The 12,142-nt window shown below is 52.2% G+C and overlaps 1 protein-coding gene across 2 annotated transcripts in view; it reads left to right on the forward strand.

Annotated features, from left to right (window-relative positions):
• Positions 1 to 12,142, forward strand: part of LOC307072018 (FERM, ARHGEF and pleckstrin domain-containing protein 1-like) — a 61,527-nt gene that overhangs the window by 109 nt on the left and 49,276 nt on the right. For both annotated transcript variants that reach the window (XM_079731166.1, XM_079731167.1), the window contains exons 1-2: positions 1 to 48; positions 3,346 to 3,529. The exon at positions 1 to 48 is cut by the window's left edge and continues 109 nt beyond it. In XM_079731166.1, the coding sequence (XP_079587292.1) occupies positions 3,356 to 3,529 (174 nt within the window). In that variant the 5' untranslated portion in view covers positions 1 to 48; positions 3,346 to 3,355. The remainder of the gene's footprint in view (positions 49 to 3,345; positions 3,530 to 12,142) is intronic.

Below are 12,142 nucleotides of genomic sequence, written 5' to 3' on the forward strand. Positions count from 1 at the left end.
ATATAATACAGATTTATCGATTGGCTCCCCGCGTCGCACGGAAAGAGGGTAAGCTTTGCACAAGTGTTGAAAAGAGAAATGATCAACTTGTTCCCGAAGATTAGCGTTAAGTCATGGGAGTGTGTTTCAGCTCGTTGTCATCCTATCACTTTGAAAAACGTATCGGCACACACGCACTGTGTGTGAATGTTCCAAGCAGTGCGCGTCTTCCCGGTGAGGCTGCAGAGCGGCCGCACGCTGCGGTGCCTGGCCGTGCGGGTCTGGAGGAATGATCCCAGGGTGACACGTGAATTGCGTGGTTTAGCAGTCGTGCACTTGTATACAGCAAATCCCACCCGTTTTTTACATCGGATACTTTCTCCCGTCCGCAGCGGCTGGTCGGGTGAGTTTAGTGTCACCTTGTGGATAAGGCTGAGGATTAAAACGAGGGAGGGACGACAGGCTGCGGTTTTAACCTACGTTACATGAATGGGCTCGGTTCGACCAGAGAACAGCCTGGACGTGAATAAAACCCACAAGGCTTCCATCAGTTACCCTGTCCCTGATATGCGAGCCTGATACTATGCTAGTCTGGGGCCAGTGGAGGACGGTGCACGTTAACGCAGTCTGCTCCGGGTTCGTGAGACGCCTCTGTGAAGTCACATTGGCATATTTTTATTTCGGCAGCTGCTGCTTCGCTGCCTGTCATCCCTTCAAAAGGAATGCATGCATACTGATTCATCATGAAACACGAGCCACACCCGGCATGTCTGGGTAGCAGAATATATCAGGATCATGTGTTAAATGCATGTCGCTCAATGAAAAGTGGAAGTAGTACCCTCACGCCCACCCCGTACCAGGTAGGACTGTGGCCGAGCACCGCCGGCCTTCCAGCTGTCAGTAATGACGTCCAGCTGTGCTGCGGCTGTGGCTGTGTGAAGGGGCTCAGTGTGTCCGTGCGCACAGAGGAACCAGTGTTGCTGCCCAGACGCGCAGCCAGCAGCCACACGGCTCCGCGTTACACGCCGGTGGGGAATTTCAGGCAAACAAGTTCAACTGCGGGGTAAATGCGCCTACAACGACCACCATGTCAATGTGCCCTTTGGTGCGGTATCCTGCTTGTCTCCGGGCCCATAAAGATCCCGGCATTTGTGAACCTGGATGGTTTCTGGTGTGTTTGTTGCGTTGCTGGGTTAGGGGTTAAATATGTGGGTGGCTGCATGGCCCCAAACCAGGGCTGGTTCGTGGGTGTCGGGGGAACGAGTTGGCTGTGGTAATCACAGCCTTCTTATCTTACATTCTCCTGGTGCCTTTGTTCGCAAAGTGTTCAGTTACCGTTCGTGTGTGTGCGTGCATTTTTGTACGTGTACGTGTGCGTGTGTGTCTGCGTGCATGCTGGAACGATGAGTGTAGCAGCCCGGGTCGTTGCACAAGGCCTCTGATCTAGACGTGGGAGCGGAGTGATGATAATCGGGCCATGACGCTCGTGAATGAAAAGGTTTTATTCAAATATTGGCCAACTTGTGCGATTTGACCCTCAGCCTGGAAGCAACACTTTGAGGTTCAGACCAACAGATCCGGTTCTCCTCATTTAATTCCTCTGAACGGAAACGTGAAACCAGTTTAATGTCACGCCCGCCTCTCTGACGAGCGCTTCAGAATAATAACAATAACAACTCGGTTCATGTGTCACGATTCCACAACGACCGCAACTAATGCCCTGGCCTGCGTGCACCTGGACTGCCTGGATGATGTCTGCTTAATGACTGTTAAAGGGTGGATGCCATGCCAACAGGTGTGAGTTTCATCCAATCTACCAGCTTGCCCAGTGGACTGTAGCAAACGTTGCTCATCTAGCCATCGAACATCTAGGTGGACACTGAGTCTACGCTCTACTACTGGGGCTAACTCAAACCTTCCCCTCCAATCCCGGTCGTCCATGCCGGCCCGCTCCCTGGTGTAGATTCCTCCGATCTTTACAACTTCCTGAGTCCGATTGCAAGCGGCGGTTGTGAGGGGCGACCGGGCCTGTCGACGCTCCTCCTGTCACCGTGACGACGGCCCCTGTGCCCCCACACTGCTGTAGCACTAATCACCAGCGTGGTGAAGGTCTCCTTGCAGGCGGTACGATGCAAAGGTCAGTTTTAGGGTGTCCAAAATCATCTACGGCCGAAGAGATGAATCTCAGAGGACCTGACGTCCGCCCTGTGTTACAGCAAGGATCCAACATTAACGTCACGCTGCAGTCCAACCATCAGAAACACACGTGGGATATAACGTTCCGCTACACTGTTCTAAACATCACACCCGCTGTACTCATGCTTTGGATTTAAAGGAACTGTTTGGGGTTTGTTCGTGGCTTAATTGCTGCTCCCAGAGGCTGCAATTATCAGCCTTTAGCCGTCACTGTAAATACTTCACTTTCAATCAGGCCGCTGGTGGGTGAGAGTTGTGAAGCCTGATCTATTTATTGTCTGTGATGTACCTCCTTACTAACGAGCACTTTAAAGGTGTGTGTGTGTGTGTGTGTGTGTGTGTGTGTGTGTGTGTGTGTGTGTGTGTCGCGTGCCCCATTTGCTTGACGCTTTCATCATAAGCGCCGGCAGACATTCCTAGCGTGGTTGGCACCGGCGGGATTCAAACCCGTCGACGCTAATGCCTTGCTCTACCAACGAAGCTCAACAGTCTCTCTCTCTCTCCCCTCTCCCCTCTCCCCTCTCCCCTCTCCCTCCACTAACTCTCTCTCTCTCTCTCTCTCCCCTCTCCCCTCTCCCTCCACTAACTCTCTCTCTCTCTCCCCTCTCCCCTCTCCCTCCACTAACTCTCTCTCTCTCTCCCCTCTCCCTCCACTAACTCTCTCTCTCTCTCTCCTCTCTCTCCCCTCTCCCTCCACTAACACGCTCTCTCTCTCCTCTCTCTCCCCTCTCCCTCCACTAACTCTCTCTCTCTCTCTCTCCCCTCTCCCTCCACTAACTCTCTCTCTCTCGCTCTCTCTCCTCTCTCTCCCCTCTCCCTCCACTAACTCGCTCTCTCTCTCCTCTCTCTCCCCTCTCCCTCCACTAACTCTCTCTCTCTCTCCCCTCTCCCTCCACTAACTCTCTCTCTCTCTCTCTCCTCTCTCTCCCCTCTCCCTCCACTAACTCGCTCTCTCTCTCCTCTCTCTCCCCTCTCCCTCCACTAACTCTCCTCTCTCTCGCTCTCTGTCTCTCTCTCTCGCTCTCTCTCTCTCTCTCTCTCTCTCTCTCTCTCTCTCTCTCTCTCTCTCTCTCTCTCTCTCTCTCTCTCTCTCTCTCTCTCTCTCTCTCTCTCTCTCTCTCCCCTCTCCCTCCACTAACTCTCTCTCTCTCTCTCTCTCCCTCTCTCCAGGCGGGGCACCATGGTGGAGCCTGACCCGAAGGCGTCGGCCGCGGGCCCGCGCCTCGGAGCCCCGGAGACCCTGGGGATCAGCACCCTGGACCCCGGGCTCCGCCCCCCCGCCATGCCGGCCGGGCGGCGTGTCACGGTGCGCGTCCGCATGCTGGACGACTCCGAGGAGCTGTTCGACGTCTCGGTGAGAGCTGGAACACGCCCCACCTCAGCGGAACGCTTTGATGTCCGCATGGACACACACACACAAGCTGAAGACACACACACTTACACACAGACACACACACACACTGGAGACACACACACACTGGAGACACACACGCACACTGGAGACAACACACACACACACACACACACACTGGAGACACACACACTGGAGACACACGCACACTGGAGACAACACACACACTGGAGACACACACACACACAAACACTGGAGACAATACACAAACACACACACACGCACACGCACACTAAAGACACACACACTTATACACACTAAAAACAAATACACACTGGCGACACACACGCACACACACACACTGGAGACACACACACACACACACTCGAGACGCAGAGGTTTTTTTGCCTCTGCGGTCCACTGTTAACCTGGTAACAGGTTGGCATGGCAACAGAGTAATGTAAAAAAAAAAAAAAGAAAGAAGTGAATGCATGAATGAGAAGCCGGTGATGTTGACAGGAGAATATCAGGGATTGGCTGCATCACTTTCAGCCGTCGGAGCTGTTTTAACCGATCATTTCCGACGGGTTGTGATGTGATTTCTAATTTTCTCACCTCGTTGCGACTGTTGCTGTGTCTGTACTTGTCTGACGCCCGGAGACATCAGTCTGTCTCCTCTCAGCTCCACACACACTGGGACCCCAGGCTGTTAGGGAATCTCTCTCTTGTCTCTCTCTCTCGTCTCTCTCTCTTGTCTCTGACAAATAGAAAAGGTGGAAAAAACAATGCTGTTTTTTGTTTTTTGTTTCGCTTTAATTATTCCAAGCTGGCATTCAAATTGTACTTTGTTATCAGTCTTAGTATAGTGTTTTCAAATTGCGTGTTTTTTTCCCTCAGAAGTCCATTAGAAATGCCCTTTCCCAGCTTATGTAAATGACTGTCTGTGGAGAGATGAATTATTAATGTGTGATGAATGGATTTGTGTGACTCGTACCTGAATGCTAAAACAGGAGCAGGCGAGTGAAGGCACACACGCCCATCCTCCACCACAGCCTCTCTCCTGGTGCACCGTGGTGTTTAACTGGAGGTGTTTTCAGGGCTCTGCGTTTAGCCGCCCTAAACACCGGGTAGAGCGAGGGAGGAACGCCGCCATTCCTCTAAAAATAGACGGGGCGGCAGCAACACTTTCTGCTTAAGAGAGATTGAGCTGTGAGGGCCGGACTTTGATTGACTGAACGCTGGCTTGTGGTTGGTGGTGTCTGAGGAGTCGCTGGGGTTTGGGTTCCCGGTCTTATTGGTCCCAGTATGGCCCTGGAGAGCGGTGGGGGGGCCATGTAGAGGGGCGTCCACACGTATAGTTCTTTAACGTGCGCTTGTGACTCAGGGATCCTCAGGATTTGTCTAACATGCCGTCTGATCTCGGCCACGTGGGATTACCGCGCTTAGCGTGCATCGGTTATCTGGCTGTTGTTGTCTTGGGGCTTGTGGGACGAGTGAGAACTAAAAATAGTCATTAGGCTTTTGTTTGTGGTTTTCTTATCACTTTGTCCCGTTTGTTTCCCGGGACTCTCAGGGTTTGTCTGTTAGCTGATCTAAGACTGTAACTTTCACACACTGCATTACAGAACCACTAAGCCAGCGATGCTGCCCAACATTTTACTCTTTTTCTGAGCATTCACTGTGAAAAGGACATATGCCACAAATGTTAAGAGAGTGATATCCTATCTTTACTCCCCTGCCCGTTGTGTTTTTCAGCCTCTACTAATGCCTAGCTTTGGGTCAATGAAAACACAGTCAGCCTTTATTCCTGCTGTTCGCTCTCTGTGTTCCTGTAGATGTCATTCCTTCACAGTGATTTAGCCTCGCTGCAGTGATGTGGCTCACTCTCGCTGTCTCTCGCTGTCTCTGATTCTCTGTGTATGTGTGTGTGTGTGTGTGTGTGTGTGTGTGTGTGTGTGTGTGTGTGTGTGTGTGTGTGTGTGTGTGTGTGTGTGTGTGTGCGTGCCTCCCGTGGCTGGACTGGGCTGAGGGCAGGAGGTGTTCTGGGAGTGGGTGATGGCGGATGGGTGGGGGTACTAACAGAAAGATTCAGTCAACGCTCTGTTGAACACCTATTCCGTCCCTTTATAGGGGCCTCAGCGCTGGACAGAGAAATGTCAATAACAGTACCATTGTTTAGCCAGAGGGTCTCCATTTGAGGAGGCCATCTTTCTCAAACTGTTGGACTGTAAAGGCTCCCTTGTGGACGAGGACAATGAGAAAATACTTTTCCATCAATTTGTCTCGTGTCGTTTTCATCACGTCCAGTTCGCTACTCTGTGCCTCTGCCTGCAACCACTGGGCCGTGTCTAATTCATATTTCCCAGTTTTTATCATTGCATAATAAAATGTAGACGTTAAAAAAACGCCCCCCTCCTACCCGGATGATTAGGACTCCTAGATTAATCTCCGATAGGATGTGCTCCATCCAGACCGGACGTTGATGAAGCGGCACATTACTCAATCTTCCGAAATTAACTTCAATCTTCATGTCTCCGTGATGGGTTTCCCACCCAGCGGAGCAGCTCGCTGAGAGAATGAAACCCCCCCCTGGTCGTTGGTCACTGATTCGGCTCCCCAGAAGGTGGAGGCGGACGCAGCAGGTAAAGTCACTGGACGAGATCGAATGCAGCGGTCTGCAAACACGAGCGAGGCAGCGAAAGGCCTGGGAGTCAACGGAGAACGGACACAGGCGGTAACACGCTGCCCCGATCCCCTCCTAGCAAACAGAGAGTTGTTTCCCCTGAACAGGAGAACCAACGTGAGGCGCGATGTTGACAGTATTTAGACTCGGTCTAGGGTGGACACCCCCTAGCCGGTAGATAACGACGGGGACGTGTGATGGCATGCGTCGGGAACGTGGATGAACGAACACCCAATCAGGTGAACTGAAGTGAAGAGAATAACGGGACATAGCCACGGGGTATGAACAACGAGGGCGCAGCACCTGGGTGCGTGTCCCGTGTCACGCCGACGAGGACGGCGCCTTCAGACTCGACGTGGGAATCGTTTTGTATTTCCCCGCGAGGGCAAAAACAAACCCCTAATCCGGGGGGGGCCGCGGCGGACACAAAAGGCCTGGGCTCCGGTTCCCCCGGCTGGAGGGGAGAGGCTTCCAGCCCAGCGGGCTGGGTATCAGATGGTGGAGGAACAAAAAGGGGCCATCCAAGCATCTCCAGGGTCACATACCATGCGTTGGCCTACTTAGCACGCTGGGTGCGGTGAGCGCACACCCCCCCCCCCCTCCCCCTCTTCCCAACGGCCTGCAGCCGGTTGGACCAAAGGAAAGGTAGAGCGCAACACAACAGGGCGGTCACGTGACGACACGTGACCGACGCAAAACAGGCAGCCGGCTGCTGGTGGCGCGAGAGAATTGTGTTTACTCCGTGTCGTCGGATCAGAGACCCGGGGTGTTTTGTCCGCCAGTGCTTAGCGGTGACCCCTCCTTGAAGAGCCTTTTGTTGGCGCTTTAGTTTACTGGTTGCCAGTGAAAGGTGGTGGTGGGGTGACGTGTGTCCTCACAGCAGGAGGTCGGGAACGTTTGGCTGCCGGGATGGGGAGGATTAAGGAGCAGGGCAGGGAATCCTGGATGAGGGAATGGTCACTCTCCCGTTGTGCCCGATAGTGGAGACTGGCCTTACTGGAAGACCACTGGCAGGCCTGAGTGGAACATTGTGGTAGTCATGGATTAAAGATTTTCGCATGCAGGGAGACACACACACACACACACACACACACACACACACACACACACACACACACACACACACACACACACACACACACACACACACACACACACACACACACGAAAGCAGTACTAGCTCTTTTCTGTTCTTTCTTACTTTCTCATGCATTGCCCATTTTCCAATTATTTTTCTTTCCTCCTCTTCAAATGCTTGAGGTCTTTTGCCCCCGTCTGCAGGAAATCTGAGATGCACATAGCACTTGTTAAAGAAAACCTGTCAGACGTTGAATAAATTCATGGCCCCGCTTTCTTTAGGTTACACCAGACGGCTCAATGACTTCAACTTACCCACCGTGCGTTCAACTTAGGAAATGCTCTTTCCTGGCGACGCGCCTGTGATGAAACTAGACCCTGACACGTGCAACACCGTATATCTCACAGTCCTCCTCGTTCTCCAACGTGCTGGAGCGTCCACTAGAAGGTTTATTTATTGAGCCCAATGTATTTCCTAGCAGCTCCCCTCCGCTCCTCCTCTGCCTTGGCAACGGCTTCACATCCCCAGTCACAATGCAGGCGGCTGCGTACCACAGAGCTTGAATGGGAGGATTAGGAGGCCAGATTTGAATACACCTGGTGGAGGTTCTTCCCTCCTACTGACGGTGAAATACAGTACAAAACGTTTTCTCAATAATCGCTTTGAAGCTGCTGTCTGTGCAGCACAGATGCGATGCACCAGATGTGTATGTATCAACAGCTTTGATTACATTTACTGCCCCAAGGTCATACACATCTGCAAGTCTTTAAAATTCATAAGGAATCATAAAGATGGAGGGGGGTTGCTCCTTGTATACGTTTCACAAGGTCTCCAGTCAGTCCACCGGCTTGCTTGTGGACTGCTAAGTGGATCGAGTCATAGTATACAATTTCCCCCTCCCCCTCGCTGAGAAGGTCATAGTTTATCGCGTGTATCCACAGCCATATTATTAACAGGCTGTTGTAACCGGGCACGGCCCAGTCTACAGCGTTTGCGAACATGGCTCAGCACACGCAGGTAACTGGGAGGGATGGGGAGAAGATGATGAAAGACAAATCACAGGCCAACAACGCGATAGTAATGTCAGCATAGAAATATTAGCATAGAATGCTGCTGGACGGACCGGTTTTGAGTCCATACATTTTTAATGACGCTCACGAATACATGACTGGAGAAACCAAGACAGTAGGGGCCACCCGGGCTGCGAGAGTCGAGCGTTTTTAAAAGGCCAAGCTCCAACAACAGCGGTCCACAGAACTCCACCAACACCTCACCGCCCATTCATTCCCCGCTGGCTGTCAGGGGTTCAGCGGAATGGAAAGTAATTATGGGCATAAGCAGCTCCAGCCGCGCATTGCTGTTGTCAGTGGGCTGGTAATGAGCCTCTGACTTAATGAGTGGAAACATGATGAAGAGCTTCTTTCAGTTGTCTGGTGTGCGGCGTCGGTATGAAGCTCGGAGTTATCTCCCCGATTCATCAGCGCGGCGCGATGACAGAAGCCGAACACGACTCCGGTGCCGGCACTTGAAACACAACATGTTTAGAGATGAAGGATGTCCTCCCAGAAACACAAACACGTCTTCTACTCCGTCTACTTCAGTTGGAATGTCTGTTTGGTTTGTTGTGTTAGCTGTTGTTGCCAAGACAACGGCTGACGTTGAAATACTTGTCGATACTGGTTCCTGGCGTAAAACGTCTCGGTATGTTATTATTTAGTTTGTTTCGTAACTTCCACTCGTATGAAACGCTTTGATTGATCCCACTCGGACGATCAACGTTAGTTTGTGGCCATTTGAACATTCTTTAATTAAAGAAACGTAGTGTATTACTGTTATACTCTCCATAGTATCTGATCTCCGTATCGGCGATGTTCCAGTGTTGGCAACACACAAAACTACTGTCTGTCCCTCTTTTACGATGGCACATAAGGCAGTAATGTACTGTTATTATTAGGTAAAGTAGTTCTGTTTAAAACAATAACAGTAGTATTGTACCACTGTTTGTTAACGTGATGGCGGGGAGCGAGTGAGGTTGGCCTTTCCTAGCCGTCAGTCAGCGAGCGAGCCATCCTGCCAACTCGCCATGTCCCGACACCGACCCGACACCAACCCGACACCCTACACTCACATCCTGCAAGGTCATCGTCCTGCAGCTGACCCGGCAGTCTGACAACCCTCTGAATCGCAAAATCTACACAATGACATAATCTGCTCTAACATTTCTGTTTGTCATCGTTTCAATCGCCCCCATCCACCCACCCTGTTATTAATAGGCACCATTTATACTCAAGGTGGATTGAATATTACCATGGAAATGCCTTCACAAGCCCCTGTGTATTGGAGTGATACTCCCACCCTCGGGAATACCCTGCTGTCTTTCCCATCCATTCCCTCAGCCCACTGCAATGAGACATTCCCAGCCGCTGCCCTGGGATCAGGTTTCGGACCACTGTAGGCGGAGAATCTTTGTTGTGGTTGTTTGCTGTGGATCCCGCGTGTGTGACTCTCTGGCCGTGGTAAGCCCGAGCTCCGCTGCCGAGGAAGACGGCATCAGTAGAAGGTTTAAATCCTCGTCTTCCTCGCTGGCGTCGGACCGCTGGAGGGGTCCCCTATCTCCTTCAGAGTTAGGGGAGCTGACTCATTCAGGCGGAGAGCGCGGTTAACCATTGATTTCGGTGTTTTTTGCTGCCACTCCACAGTTGGCCTGGCATGATAGATGGTGTGTTATTGCCAGCGAGAGGGACTATGCTGGCATCCGTATCCCTGAATCCTATTATCATATTATCCCGCTCCCCACTCCTTCCCTTTCCCGGCACCACGTTAGGGAATGCAGCGCTGCGATAAGGCGTCTTAGCGTGGTCGATTGTTACCCTCTTCTCTTTCACTTGTTACCAATTATAATTCCCAAAGCTTTAAAGTGCGGTTAGGATAAGATGGATGCCGGTGAGTTTGGACCGGAGTGAAAGAGTTACAGTGAGATTGTAACCATGGCAACCGTCCCCCCCCCCCCCTCCCCCCCCCCCTTCCCCAGGCCATTCTTGGCTTTTACGCCGTGCGGTGAAAGAGGGGATTGTTAACGACGGACAGCAGACACGCGGGGGGGGGGGGGGGGCCTCTCGTGTTTAATTTCCCCTGTTGACGGGGAAATGCGCTCGCAGACCGAGGCTGGAGAGAGAAAGCCCTCTCTTTATAAAGCACGAGGAGGAAGAGAACTGCTGGCCTGTACCGCCCCACATGTTTCATTCTGCTCCCTTCTGGAAGCTAAACGGGGCGCTGGCTTCGTTCAGCCGACTCCTCCTCTGGCCTATGGATTTGGAGTTGAAGCGCCTAAAGTCATCCTGGCAGGGATTTGGTCCACCCCTCTAATCTTCGGCTCATAATTCCATACTACTAGTGTTTATCGGTGCTGAGGAGGTTGATCTATCACACTTTTGGCAGCAGGTTAAATAAGGAGAGTGCGACTCATCGCTCCCGACTAAATCGCTAATAATATTTCTAATCCTCCCTAATCTACTGATACTGTCTGGCAGGAACGGCGACGGCCCTGTGATCTAACCCTCGAGGTGTAGCCTGGATCGTCCACTCTCTCTCGTTCTCGTTCTCTCTCTCTCGTTCTCACTCGCTCTCGTTATTTCTCCCTCTTGTTTTCTCTTGTTTTCCCTCCCTCTCGTTTACTCTGTCTCTGTCTCGCCTCCTCTCTCTCTCTCTCTCTCTCTCTCTCTCTCTCTCTCCGTCTCTGTCTCTCTTTCTGTCTCTCTCTCTGCCTCTCTCTCTGCCTCTCTCTCTCTCTGTCTCTCTCTCTGCCCCTCTCTCTCTCTGCCTCTCTCTCTCTGGGGCGTGCGTTCTAGTTTGACTAAACGCCACGCACGCACGACCACGGGTTTCCTCAAGGCTGGCCTGCGAGGAGCGGGTTGCCATGGCTACGCTGTGAGGTGTAGTGGGGAGCGGTTCGGGCGGCGTGCAATCGGTGGCGCTGCAGACTTCAGGCTCCTCCTGAGACTGTCGCCCGTCTCAGCGGCGGCGGCGGTGATGCCGGCACGCTACAGTGACACGCCGATTATGACGGCGTGTGTTCGGGAAGATGTCTCCCTTCCTGTCGGGCAAGGGCGGGTAGAGGACTCTGGCGTTTTCTTTTTTGGTTAAATCCCTCCTGATGTTGAAAATGAAATGATGACTGACAATGTACTTTGAGAGATTAGCCTTTTTTCTTTCCTTGAGTGCTGATTGACCCAGTTTCCCAAACGATGGGGTTTTCCGTGGCACGTCGCAGGGGCACGGAGCGGGTGGAACTGTTCCTGGTTTCCTCAAGGCAACGTAAACAGAGGAACCGTCTGCCAGTGTGGTGCCACCTCACCAAGTTTGCAAGGCGTCTCGCACACACGAGGCCGAGGGTATTTCAACAGACGGAGAACAGCTGCCAATGCAGGAACCGTCACAACGTTGCGCTGAATATGCGATTCCAGCTTTGTAATGGATCGCATTTCTCCATCGCCAAATTGGTTTCCATCGCACAATGCTTTTCTTAGATGAACTGTGACCGCTGGCCGGTCATTTCTCATGGGGGGGTGGGGCGGTGTGCTCCCAGGGTGGTCTGTAGGGGTGGGTTCCCAGGAATAAAGGCATCCTCTGAGACCACGTCTTTGAGGCGGACACTAGGAGGACCGATGTGGGTTTATTTTGTTGTTCACGATTGCCAGGAATCGAGAATAACATGTTCTAGAGTCCGGCTATTTCTGAAACCATGTCATCGTGGTTGCTGTGGGGGAACTGCAAATCATATCGGATCCACAATCCGATGGTTTCACACCTAGTTTGGCTATACAGGAATGTCTGCAGCAGAAGCATGTGACCCCCG

The sequence above is a fragment of the Pollachius pollachius genome (genome assembly GCF_949987615.1).
Source record: "Pollachius pollachius genome assembly, chromosome: 3".
Lineage (NCBI taxonomy): Eukaryota > Metazoa > Chordata > Actinopteri > Gadiformes > Gadidae > Pollachius > Pollachius pollachius.